At 37.7% G+C, this 14419-nt stretch overlaps 1 protein-coding gene across 14 annotated transcripts in view; it reads right to left on the bottom strand.

Annotated features, from left to right (window-relative positions):
- The window catches only part of BANK1 (B cell scaffold protein with ankyrin repeats 1), a 551109-nt gene that overhangs the window by 21701 nt on the left and 514989 nt on the right, over nt 1-14419 (bottom strand). For all 14 annotated transcript variants that reach the window (XM_072939857.1, XM_072939872.1, XM_072939893.1 and 11 more), the window contains one exon: nt 1607-1672. In XM_072939857.1, coding sequence (XP_072795958.1) covers nt 1607-1672 — 66 coding nt within the window. The remainder of the gene's footprint in view (nt 1-1606; nt 1673-14419) is intronic.

Consider the following 14419-nt stretch of genomic DNA (forward strand, 5'->3'; position numbering starts at 1 on the left):
CGTCACCTTCCCTCATCTCCTGTGGCCTTCTTCACATCTGTCCCTTAATTCTAACAGAATCTAATTAAAATATGGTAATTGAATAATTTATTAAAAATGGTTTGGGGAAATTTTCTCCCCAGGAGCTCAAAGCATTCCCCCCTCTTTGTTCTTTCCAAATGGAAGCTCTGTGAGGTATGCAGGGGAGTCCAGATAAGAATAATCTTCTCTACTTCATTTAATTCCTTCAATAATGGTTGGATCCTAATTGGACAATAATCTCATATGGAGTTCTGCATTTATTTCTTGAGGGAGCTAAAGGCACAGTGGGAGGATAATAGTAGACTTAATGTATCTTGCTCCTCCAAATAAGAAACCACTAGAAATGAAAAGCTGTCCAATGAGGAGAGTTTTTTGCATGCAGATTTGTAAGAAGTATATCCAAGTGATTCAAGGGAGGCTGGGAGTTCGGGGTCATCATGTGCTCCATTCAAACACCATGTACTTAATTGGAAGAATGATCTAAGTACAACCCCGCTGCCATGACAAATGACACTCGAAGTGATGGGTGAAGATCACTCTTTTAAAGACACATCTTCATTTGGAGGATGATCCTCGGTGTCCACAGAGCAAGTCTGTTGAGGCTCTGTATTTAACAGCACAGGGGGTGTTAGGAGTGGTTGCGATCGGTACCTCGCTATTTTCACAATGGCCCCAGAAGAGACTGACTGTGGCTGTGGTTAGCGGCTGCTGTGAAATAGCCTCCCAATTTTATTATAATGTTTTTCTCAATAATTTAAGGGTAAAAATTTCAAAGTATTATTCTTTTAGAGTGACGTTATTTCAACAGTGCGTTGAGGCCAGAAGCATTTGTACATGCTCACTGATTATCAGAGTCAGCCCGTGCCACCTCCACCTCTGCCACCCTTTATGTTTTTCATTTTTGACCTTTAATCAAGGCCTGATTATCAGGAAAGACTCATAATAAGTAACCTGCTAGAATCTCCCTTTTCAATAGGAACCAAGTATGTCAGGGGAGACTGGAGGCAGCTGCCTCCTTACAGAGCATGAGGGAACTATTCCTCCTGTGTGAGACGACTTGTAGCGACAGTATCCAGCTCTTCTCTGCGTGACAAATAATTGTTCAAAAAAAACGCTGGATCAAGTGCAGAAGGCAAGAGAATAGTGAGAGAAGGGTACAGTCTTTGACTGGAGTTCAGTGTAGAGCACAGACAACCCATGCTGGTCCCCTTGTTTGGGGAATCGACCATCTGCCCTTCCACAAGTTAAGTTCCAGGGGCTTCTCTCTGAAGGTCTAGGGCAGCATGGAGACACACTAGAGAGTCTGTCCTACTTGACCCTCCCAGAGCCCTGATAACGAACAACACCATCAACATCTCCACAAATATCTTCACAAGGCCATTTCTTGCCTTTGTTAATTAAAATAATTTCCTTGCAGTAATCTTATTATGGAAAAATTATATTTGGGTAAGACACTGATGTAAGAGTAAAATTAATATAGTTCACACTTATTTACTCCTATTTCAGGAGACTGTGTTCAGTATTCATAAGACTTCTTTAAATCTTACTTAGAGATCGGTAAATAAACTGAAGTTCATGTCAGTACCTTGTTTCTTAGGACCATGAAACTTGTCACCATCAGACTGTCTTCTGGCTGCCTTTTGCTGAAACACTGTAAAAAATATAGCATATTATTTATTGAACATAAACATAAAAACGAACATGCTGTTGAAGTCTCTAGGAAACTAGAATGCCATATTTCATTTTCCTCAGTAACAATTTCTGAATTGTATTATTTTTTGAGTAGGAGGATTATTAAATTTACAATTTTCTCATTTGTGCAGCTTATCAGTCATTTCAAAAGCGTTTTCTTTGTGCAGAGTAGTATAATGCTGATGGAACGCCTCATTAAACTGTTCAAATCAAGATGTGATTCCATTTTGATATCAGGTAAAGATAAAAGCTGCATTTTGTTAAAAGTGATAAATGCTAAAATCACATGAAAAATTCCATTTGCACAGAAATTACTCACACTGACTCTTTGGCGATAAGCAAGGATAATGACTGTTTCTTCTTAAACAGATAAAAAGGCTGTTGTATTTCACAGATGTAATAATAAAAAAGACACTTTATTCTTGCATCATCTAGCTAGACCTCAGACCTATTAAAGCAGCTTATTCGAATTACTTCATTATCTGAAAAGTGCTTTGTTCTCATTTATTATTTCTCACATGGAGTTCTGTGAGACAAGTCAGCATTAGTCACCCCATTTTGCAGATGAAAGATAAAATTGATTGTTTAATATTTACTGAGCACCCACAAAGTTCCATCTACCTTCTGGCATATGTTAATGAAAAAGTCTATAGCCTTTACAGCCTGACTTTAGAAATTGAACATCCCAGAGTTCCATTTATTTTTTATGGCTAGTTTAAATTATAGGTGTTTGGGAACTGGAAGAGGCCTTAGAGATCTAGTCCAACGTCATATGTTTATTGACGAGGAAGGTGGAAATAACTAACAGGTAAAAGGGCTACATACTCTTGCAATAACCCCAGAACTGTTGTCAGTGGGATGCAAGCTGGACCCTCAAGCCTTGCACTGCAATCTATTGCTTGGTTCTTCCCAGCACTGCTGCCTCTCCTCTTCCATAACTAAGGATACATTGCACCACACAGGGATTAGAGGCAATGTTTCATAATAACTATAAATGGAGTCTTACCTTTAAAAATTGTGAATGGCTACACTGTACACCTTTAACTTATAGAACATTGCACATCAACGATACTTCTCTTAAAAAGAATTACAAATCACATGAGGAAACAAACCACAGTGAGACACTTAGCCAAACAGTTAGCATGCCAAGAACTAGATGTAGTAAAACAATCTGAAAGAAATTGTAAAGCAAGTACGTCCTGGCAAAAGTAATCAAAACAAAACAAAACAGGTAAAGAGGGAGCCATAGGGAGGAGATTAAAAAGAACCCCAGGGCATTTCCAGCATGCTTGTGTCTCCTGCTTTTCTTAGCAGCTCCCAGGATTTCCCGGGACAATCCGGCAGAGGCATGGAGGACCGAGGGCATTGGGGTTGGATGGTTCCAGCAAGTACCCGCTGACTGGGAGATGCAGCCCAGGAGTTATTTTCAATCTCTGTCTTTGGCCTTAATATCTTTAAACCAATCTAATATCAAAGTCATATCTGTGATTAATCCAGATATCATTTTTTTTAAATTCAAGAAGTTTCCCTAAACCACTTCAAATCAATAATTACTTATTAAGCATATATAATTTGCCAGCTGTTGTCAACAGAAAGGGTACTCTGCACTCCTGTCCTCCTTCAAACAGGAGAAGCAAATATATTTTCAAAGTATGATGCCTTTAAGAGAAATCAGACACATGAAATAACATTTTTGGTTGAAAATCAATTTTCTGCTTCAAGTTAGTATTTGGAAAACATGCTAAATATAACTTACTGGCAAGTTCTGGGTTTGCGGCTTACATTTTTTTCTAAAATAAAACACACTGATGGATATATGGTGTGTGAATATATTTTAGGATAATAAAAGCATTTTTACAAGTGGTGCTTGATTTTTTTTTCATTGGCCAGTTCTAAAAGTCTTGAAAAAATGAAACACTTTTGAAATTTTAATAACATGCAGACGCTCTGTGCTTTCTCGCCAATATTCTTAAGATAATAACGGAGACTGTCTCAGACAAAAAAGCTGTAATCTGGCACCATTAATACAGGAAATAATCTGAATCCAAAGATGAATTCAGAGAATAAATTCTTCCAATAAAAAAGGACATTAATGAACAAGTTTTAAGAATGCTGATGAACTTTGAAGCTACAGAGCACTTGGAATTACTTTTTTCCAGCTTTTTGGCATTCGTTTGTTAAAAGTCACTTTACATCTTATATTTTATTGAAATACAATTTGTTGACAACAAAGGTCTAGAGTTTGTGAAATACTGTAAACATCAAACAGGTACACATGCTCAGTTGCCAGACTGAGAAGTTACAGCAGCACATTTATTTTTGTTGACATCTCCCCAGCGTTTATATTTGGAGCAGCCTGGGATGGAGTGAAGGACTGGGATGGGAGAGCAGGATGCTCTGAGTAGGACAATGATGAAAGTGCTGACAACTCTTTAAGAGCAGGATGTGCACTAAATCGTGCTCCGTGGCGTGAAGATCCTCTACCTGCATAACCTCCCCAGAAATTCCCTCTTAACTCACCTCCAGCTACACCCACTACAACCCTGTCCTCTCTTTCCACCTACAGACAAGCCTCATTTCCTTATAAGAACTCAATTAGCAATCAGTATATTGCCACCACGCTATTCTCTCATTGCTGTGAAAATTAGGTGTTTTTGAATATGAGGTAAACTTGGGAAAAGACCTATATTAACTTACTTCCTGCAGAAAGAACTAACCCATCCAAATGATCACTGATGTAAACATGCATACCAAAGACATATACTCTCTTAGCCTTAGGAAAAGAATACACAGACACAAAATTCCAGAATGTGCTCATCTTTCTTTTTACAGTCAACATTAAAACATTTAAAATTGCAAAATCTTTGTTCTAAAAAGCTTTATACACTTTATATTTACCATTTCACCCACATAACTTTTGTAAGAGGTAACTATAAAATCAATGATATAGGGATAACTGAGCATTGGGTATAGATCACTCAGATTAGTACATGAAAGTATTTGTTTTTGTACAACAGGATTTGTAGTAAGGTGACAGTCTGTTCTAAACACACAATAACTGAAAAAAATCTATATACCAGAATGCTAATCAATCTGGCACAGTGGAAGGGGTACAGTTTTGTCTTACTATTAACAACATGCATGACATGGGCAAACGGCTCTCTTCTGAGCCTTTATTTTCTGTGCTAATGAAGTTAAGGCTTAGATGAGATGCTCTCCAGTGTCTTACTCAGTTTTGACATTCTAAGATGCTACCAATTCTTTTCTCCCAAGTCATTCTAGGCCAAATGGTGCCTGGATAAATTCTTAAATGAGTATGACTTTAAGTAGAATGCTCATTTTGAGGAAAAGATTATTTTCACTGGGAGCTTAGACTAATAGAAACACTAGAAAGTTAAATCACAGACCAATATTACCAATGTTAGTTTTTTTATAATACACAGAGATGGTCCTGTCTCCATCTGTTTGAATTCTTGGAGGATATTTTTGGCCATATTTTACTGCGTCAGTGTTCAAATGATGCTATCAAGGCAATTATGACACACATCAATTTTGATGATTCTCTGCCCTAGTGAAACCTTATTTTTCTTTTCCCACCTAAAATGGCAATTTGAGAAGAATAATGAATGCATTATTAGTAGCTGTCACTACCTTTAAACATTAAAAAGAAAAAGTCCATAAAGAAAGAAAAACAATCTTTGAGGTTTAAAATAATCTCAAACAATGAAAATGTCCCAAATACCACCCTCATTTATTTTAAATATTGGTGGAATGACTTTGGTAAAATTTTCCCTAGAATAGAAATGACATTGAATGGGAAAAATTAGCATAGTATTAAATATTCAAAATGTTAAGCAAAGCAGAACTATCAGAAGAGCAGAGGAGGAGAAGGTGAAATATAATGAATTCACTTGCACTATTTGTCTTTCCAGGTTGCTTCTGCAAGAACATTCTTCATGTCAACCTCATTAGTGGCCTATTTCAAGCAAATGGCTCTTCCAGAACTGCCCTTCTTTGAAAATCTGATAAAGCTTATTTGGAATTATTTTATAAGTGGCTAAGGTAATGGAAAGTCTGTGCAACAGCCAAATGCATTCATAAAGATATGAGTTAGAAACCACAAACCCCTTGATGTTCCATGCCCATGTGAAGTGTAAAATGAAATATTGTTTAGAGCTATGTACCTATCACTGATGATCGTTCTTGAAACTAGGGATTTGATATAAAAATAAAACATGCAAATTTGTAATGTGCTCTGGGTATTTCAGGGAATGATACTGTATAGAAGCAGGAGTATGTTTATTATTCACTCAACAAACGTTCATTAGATTGCTAACTACGTAGCTAAGTGCTGTGCTAGGTCCAAAGAATGCAAAGGTAAATAAGATCTGGTCAGTTTCCACAAGGTCCCCCATTTTGGTGTATTATTTTAAGCAAAATTCAAATGTGTCATTAGTGCCTACTGATGAGAGAGGACAGAGATGAAAAACAATCAGGAGGGGCAAGGGTCATAATGCAACCTCTCTAGCCTTCCTCTATCTACTTTGTTTCCTCAGTTTGTATCCTGTGAATGCTAATTACGAAAAGGCAGAAGGAGGTACAGGAAAGCAATGTAAACAACCCCTTTGTCTAGCTAGCAAAGGCAGGGAACAGAAGGTTCTAACCCTATGAAAGTCATCACACTGACCAGTGAAATTGAACCTCAGAGAAGAGATGTAGTCTCTTTGCAAATGGACCAAGATAGACTGAACATTCTGGTCAGCTTAAAAGTACCATTTCATTCTGCTAGCAAGAGTTACAGGTTACCAATTTCAACAAATTGATCCAGTACAGGTCAACATATTTAAACAGGCACACTAGAGGTCGCATGGCCACAGATTGTCACATCAGCCACATTATATGAAGGTCTTTCCCCTGAAAGTAGTTTGCTGCCTGGCAGACATAGAGTCAGGAGTTATAGCTTTCTAAAACATTGTTTAATTTTAATTTTTAGGAAGAATCTGCAAATGGTCAGCCAGCACAAATGAGGTCACAGATGTGGTTACAGCTTACTCTGGAGACTGGTGGAGATAGGAATTTGGAAAGTATATATCTGCATGAGGGAAATTCCAATTCAACGGAAATATCAATGAATGCTTTGGTTTCCGAAGGAGAAAACAATTTTCTTTCCAACTTGTAATGGAAACTTTAAGTCTGATAGAAGTCTTCCCATAAAAATCCTCTCCCAAACCAGGAAATCTCACTATCAATTACTTTTTCTACTTCTAAGGAACTGAATTTTTATTTGAGTAGAATACAAACTGGCTTTATTTGCATATTTACCTTTTTTGATGCAAATAAGAATAGTTCTATTCTAGAAATGTTTTTTATCCAGAAAGTTGGGACATTCAGAGAGGGAGGGAGCAGTTGGTTTATGAAATTCTGTGTAATTAGAGCTTGAGGCCATTGCAATGAGTTTATCAGCAAAGTCCCTACCCCACCACTGGGCAGGCAGCTCCTTCCCCCTCTTATTACCAGGCAGGCAACCTGTATTTAACATCTATTGCTTGCAGAGCACTGGACTGGGGCTTACCTCCTCTCATATGATTTCATGTAGGCTCATTGCCTGACTTTAATTTTTGCACTTTTGTACTCGATAAAAAATGATAGCAGTGTAGATGTTATTCCAGTAACATCCCTAGTCATTTTCCTTTTGTTTCAAAGAGAAGTGGTTTGGGTTTTAGGAAGTCATTGCAGTATTCTAGAAACTGTGATGAGTTCACTTTTTGGTTCATGCATAGTGATTACCAAAAGTAATTTCTCTGGCCTCAATTTTTTTTTCTTCTATCAGGAAATGTTACTGTCCTAAAAAGTAACCAGTAGGATCTGGTCATGCTCACTTGAAACAAATACTAAATACTAGTTCTGCTAATAAGACTCAAATTACAGAAATGCAATTGAAAATTCCAAAAGGACAGGGCTAATTATTTGAGATTTTTTTATTTCTTGAGGGGGACCTGTATTGCTATAAACTCCCCTCTTAGATCTGCTTTTGCTGCAGCATCCCATAGATTTTGGAAAGTGGTGTTTTATTTTCACTTGTCTCGAGGTATGTTCTGATTTCCTCTCTGACTTCTTCATTGACCCATGGGATTTTTAGTAGCATGTGGCTTAGTCTCCACATGTTTGTGTTTTTCACATTTCTCCCCTGTAATTGATTTCTAGTTTCATACCACTGTGGTCGGAAAAAACACTTGATATAATTTCTATCCTTTTACATTTTTGAGACTTGTTTTGTAGCTAGCATGGATGCCAGCAGTACTGTCTTAATCACGACAATCAAAAATGTCTCTAAACATTGCCAAATGTTTCCAAATGTCTCCTGGGAGGCAAATCACCACCAATTAAGAACTACTACTCTAGGCCAGTTGAGGTTCTTACTAAAGGACATAATTAACAGAGACTCCAGGAGCATCATATGTGATGAGGAAGAAGACCAGAATCCACAGTGTGAGCACAGGTCTAAACGACTGCTCCTTTGCAGAGCTGCACCAGTGCCCTATCAGAGAAAGGAGGGAGGCAGAGATCACAGGGGAGACAGGAACACCAGGCTTACAAATAGAATGATAAATATGCCCGTCTGCCCTGAGACCACCTTTAACATGCACACTAAGTCTTAAAGCTAATAGTTTGGACAAGGTCACTCAGCCAGAGTATAACCCAAGGCACTTGATCTAAGGCGTACTTTAATCCATATGACCCTATTTCTTCACTAATGAGGACAGAGACCATTTTACTCTGTCACATTCAATGATAAGGATTAATTTTTCTAAGATATTCTACAGATCTTTTTTTTTCCTGTTTGCATTTCAATTGCATTGTATGTGATCAATTTCAAGTACAAGTGAATTGCAAGTGGAAAATTTCTGAGAGCAACTGAGTTGTACTTGACATTTTGGGGTCCCAGTAGCTGAGTAGCTCTCAAAAAGGTCATATACAACTTTGTTGCACAGTAAAATGCCAAGGGCAACTCAGTAGCAATTGAAAATCGAAAGGGAAATTATATTCTACCCCAAACCTGCAACATGGACTCTGAAGAAGGATTTTGGTTGTACTAATTTTGTGAGAGGAAAATGGGAAATTGTCCTTTGGTGCTGAAAATGTTTCCCCAATAGGCATTCATTTCTTTGTATGATTTCTAGATTTAGTTTTACTACCAATCTATGTATACTATGCAAAGTGCTCATTTTCTTTCCTTGATTTGCCTTAAATCAAGAATTCTGTCACTAAGGAGGACTATAAATCCATGTTAATTCCTTCATATTCTTGAAGCTTCATGAACCTGAACCCTTTCCAATATTGTAAGGACAAGAATATAAAATCTGACATTTAAAAGCAGACAGATTTCAAAAACTTTTAAGAAAAATGAGTTATTCTTTTTCTGGTTGTTAACATAAAATTAGGTTTAGTATAACAGCAATGGAATAAAAAACTCAGAAACATATCTCTTGATACAATAAACCATGGATTCAATTCTGTATTAATCAGTTACATTTCTGGGAGCAAGGGATGGTGGTGGTGGTGAAAATAGAACTTCTCCCTGATGTTACGCTGTGTGAAAGCAGCTGGGATGCTGAGCTATAAGTGAACATCCTAGAACTTTGTCCCATTACATGAGGGATTCCCCCTTCAAATTAGTAGTACTCCTAACAGAGGGCGGTTTAAAGCAGAAGACACTTAGGAATTAGTACGTTCATCCATTCTTCTGACCATGCTCTACAGTGTTAGTAAAGTCTCCTATTCCTCTGCTACCCACATTGATGGGGTTCTTGCCATTTTTATCATTTATTCATCGTTGTATTCATTCCATTAGTCTTCATCAAATATTCGTGGTTTCTGCTATGAATTCAGCACTGAGCTTGGCACTAAAGATACAAAAGCAAATGGGTTTTGATGGGCAAAACCAAACAAGACTGGTCTCTTGCCTTATGGATCTTATGGGTTAGCAGGAGGAAATAAATATTAACAAATGATCCAGAAATAAATATATCAGTAAAGAAAATTTGTGCTGCCATGTGTACAGCTGTGATAGCCAGACTGATCTGGGTCCAAATCCCATATCTCTCTTTTCCTAGTTTTATCCTCATGTGCAAGACACTGAAACTCACTAAGCATGTTTCCCTATGTCTAAAATGAGGCTACTAATGCCAACTATGCAAGATTATTCAATGAATTAGAAATTATCATAAAAGTTGCCTAATAATTGTTGTAATAAGTTGACTAAGCCAACTTGCTCCTTTGGAGGACAGGGTGCCCCCAACCCCAATTTAATCTTTAATAGATTCCCTAACTTCAAACTCTACCAGAATCTAGGAAGCACACCCTTTATTTCCCTAGAATTTAAAGTTAGTTTATCAAAGTCATTGTCTGCCCAGAAACTGAGGAAAGACAATGTAGAATTGCTCTTAATTATTATCCATTGAATGTATATCACATACCAAATACTGTGCTGGGTAGTTGTTAATTTTATCTCACTTAAAGATTACAACAATTCTTAAAATAGATATTATTTTTATTTCCAACTTACAACGTAGAAACTGAATCTCAGATATATGAAGTTTTTTGTTTAGGGAATATCAGCTGAATCTGAACACTCCCAGCAAAGCAGTATTGGGAAAACCCACTTTTCCTCCTGCGCCTTTCTTCCCTGTGTGTCTCCTTTACTTTCACATTACTCTCTCACTTCTGGTCACCAAATGTGTGCGTGGAGGGGTTCCATCACCGAAATCCTACAACACCATTTGGATGTACTACAATTTAACTCAATTTAATTCAGTTCTGACACTGTTTACCTGAAGATACCCCACAGATTAAGAGCTTAGTCCTACAAGCCTGCTTCCATCTCTTCTTCAGATGCTAATTCCAAGTGGCAGATTCCCAGGTTACTCACAACTTCTGTCTGATTTAGTTACAAATCGGAGATTCTTACCATCCCCTTCACAGGTCCAATTAATTTGCTAGAGCAGCTCACAGAACTCATAGAAACACTTATTTATGCTTCCCAGTTGATTAAAGAATATGATAAAGCCACAGATGAACAGTCAGATGAAGAGACACACGGGGCGAGGTCTGGGAGGGTCTCCAGTGCAGGAGACTCTGTCCCTTTGGAGTTTGGGTGTGTCATCCTTCCTGTGTGGATGTGTTTGCCAACCTGGAGGCTCTTGGAAACTCCTAATATTAGAATTTTATGGAGGCTTCCTCACACAGGCATGATTGATCATTAACTCCATTTTCAGTCCTTCTCCCTTCTCTAGAGAATGGGGATGGGACCCAAAATTCCAAGCTTCTGATCACTGCTTGGACTTTGCCATGCCAGCCCTCACCAGGAGCCCACTCAGAGTCATCTCATTAGAACAAAAACACCCTTACCACCCAAGAAGTAACACCGTTTCAGGAGCTCTGTCCAGGAACCAGGGGTAGAAACCAATATATATGTGTATGTATGTTCTATTATCTCACAAAAGCCAACATAAGTTTCCTGCATCTCTCTGGTTTCTTTGCCTAGTTGCATTGCTAGTCCTTTCTCATATTTCAGAACTAGCAAGTTGGGATCCTGTGTCCTGCATTCCTCTTCCATCCGCTCCTCCACATCCTTCTCTTCAGCTGCATTAATGCACCTTGATGAATGTGCCAACATTCTGCTATACTTCTGTGCTCTGGCAAGAACTGGGGCAAATTAATGTTCTTCTAATTGAATGGATGGCTTTCTGGGAAATGGTGGATACTCTCTTTAATAGATTTGCCTGAGCTAGGAAAGAAAAGAAGGGAAGCTGTGATGAAAGATGTTTACCCTGTGAAATGCAAAGAACATCAGGAAAGAATTAGCTGATGAGGTAACGTTTTCCTGATGTGAGAACAGAATGATCAACAATCAATAACATAAAAGGGAGAGAAAAGCAAGTATATCCCAGTGAAAAAGAAAAGGAAGAAATAATGGAAAGGGACCTTGGTGACTTCATTTACTGTTCAGTTTTTACTACTGTTATGGGATACGGGGAAAATAACCATACCTCATTTTATACGCTTAAATACAAAACAAAAACAAAAACCACATATTACAACACCGGTTCGGGTCTGCATATAATACAAATGTTGTGAGAATAATTTAGATTGTATAGTTGAATTAGAAAAATTACTTATAAATGTTGAAGGGTGTTGGACTTGCGATGAGTAGGTGAGATAAATTTTTTAGAAACTCAAGATTTGTAAGATTCTTTACAGTTTCTGAGTGTGTGTGTGTGTGTGTGTGTGTGTAAATAACAAATTATACCACTGTCATGTAGGGAGTTTACATAATTAATATCCAGAAAGGCTTTATCAATTGGTACTCAGTAAATCTTTATCTAATTAATAAATACATGAATGAAGAGGAAAACCATCTCAGTTCTCTCAGTTAACGTGGGAATTGGCTGACGGTCTAAAGTAGTCACAGCCCCTAATTCCTCCTCCAGTGAAATGAGGCAATCATTTATGATGGAAGGCTTGTTCTTGAAGAAACTGAACAGAAGTAGTTCTGGCCACGTCACACAAGGCACAGTGAGTGGAAGGAGGTATATAAGGGACTGAACACAGGGAGAACAAGTTAAGTTGTGCATTCTGAATGGTGAAATTTCCCACACTCTGATCTCTGAGTGCTGGCAACCAAATTTATAAATGTAGATTGGAGTTAGTTGGAATTTATTCTAGAAAAGTTGAAAAACATAGGAGAATAGATCTACTTAAACTAACACTTTGGAGTAATTCAATGAAAAAACTAGTTACCTCACTACCCTACAGTGTAGTCTCCAAGTTAGTAAGTAGAGTTTCCAGTCAGGTTTTTTGATGCTTCATTCTTAAACATGAAAGCATAGCTAAGAATAGTCAAATATTTGATGGCGGTATCAAGGATTCCAGCCTGAACAAACAACAGACAAAGATAATAGAGATAATAGGAAAACTAAAGAAAAATAAAAGTTGCAGAAATTTAAAACCTCAACTGAAACATAACCTGTGACAAAGATATTGAATTACACTGCCCCTACCACCACTAAAGAAAGAGGAAGGAATAGGAGAAAAAGAATAAGCAGACAACAAGAAAGAACTCATGGAAAATAAGCACACGGCAGCCAATAGAAGAACGAGGAGATTAAGAGCACAAAGTAGAGCAACACAGCACGGGAGTCTGTACCTGGGGTCCTGAAAACTCCCTAAGGACTGAGACACAGAAGGTGATGCATCACTTCAAAAATGTCTAGAAAATAACTAAATTCTTCTATTGAGCTACATAACTATCTTCCTTCTTTAAAAAATATTTTATTGGGATGCAGCAACCTTGTCAAAGAGCTAGTAAGTCATCCCTCTGTATCCACAGGAAACTGGTTCCAGGACCCTGCCCTCAACAGCAAAATCTGCAGCTGCTCAAGTCCTTTCTACACACTGGCAGAGTATTTACATATAACCTCCACACATCCTCCTGTATGCTTAAATCATTTCCAGATTATTTATAATACCTAATGTAACTGCTATGAAAATTGTGGCGAGTGTGCAGGAAATTAAAACTTTGCTTTGTGGAGCTTTCTGGAACTTTCTTTTTTTTTAATATTTTCAATCTGCAGTTGGCTGAATCCTTGGATGTAGGACTTGCAGGTATGGTGGGCTGATTGTAAGATCCTGGAGCCATGATTACAGACAATCTGAGAATTTCTAATTACAGCTTATTCCCTGCCTTAGTAATCTATATAAGTTGACATTTTATTCTAGCTGAAACACCTCTTAATTTGTGACTGTTTCCTATTTTTGTTAATAGTTTCTTGAACATTATCAGCAGTAGATCACTGTTAACTAAGTACACAGTACATTGGTAAATAACTTTATATATACCTGCTAAATTTTCCTATACAAATCTCTCAGTGCAAATTGCTTCAGCCATGGAATGGTTTCTTTTGAACACATGTTAAACTGTGTTCTTTTTGAGTGGGTTTGTGGTACATATTTAAATGTTCTGTTCGGGTACGTGATTTGGCTTATTTTAATGTATTGCCTCTCGGCTTTAGATGTCACCCAAGCATTTTGTTTGATTCTAAACTTTTGTTTAAAAAATCTCTAATGAAAATGTCAAATAATACCGTGTATTTATTTGCACATCTGTTGCCTAGAACTCCTCCGGGAAAGAGATATTATTTTATTCCACATTCTCAGTCCCTAGGATGATATCTTATCCCAAAAGACATTCAGTGCATGTGCACACATTGCACTGAATAGAAGTCGTGTCCTAGGCACCATGGAGTGCTAGGAAACAACAGCAGAGTCAACGCTCCCTGTGGGCTGCAGACAGAAAAGAGCCCTAAGGATTCTTAGTCTTTGTTTGTTTGTTTGTTTGTTTGTTAGGGGAAGTGCTGGGGACGCTGCACGCTGAGCATGCGCTTTACCACTGAGCTACCAACTCTGGGATTTGTTAGTTTTTTAATTTAGATTCAACTAAGTAGAGAATGAGAAAGAATTGAAGTCTAAAATGAAGCAAAATTCTATCATGGATGAAGTGATCTTAATCATTGGGGTGAAGTGTAATTGTCAGAGAAACTGGGGTTGTACATCTATGATTCTAGTACCTGAAACTGTTTAGGTTTTTGAAGTTACCATAAATGCCATTGGGGGCAAAAAGTAAAGTACCCATCTTCTTTTCTTGTGT

Source organism: Vicugna pacos, chromosome 2 (genome assembly GCF_048564905.1).
Source record: "Vicugna pacos chromosome 2, VicPac4, whole genome shotgun sequence".
Taxonomy (NCBI): domain Eukaryota; kingdom Metazoa; phylum Chordata; class Mammalia; order Artiodactyla; family Camelidae; genus Vicugna; species Vicugna pacos.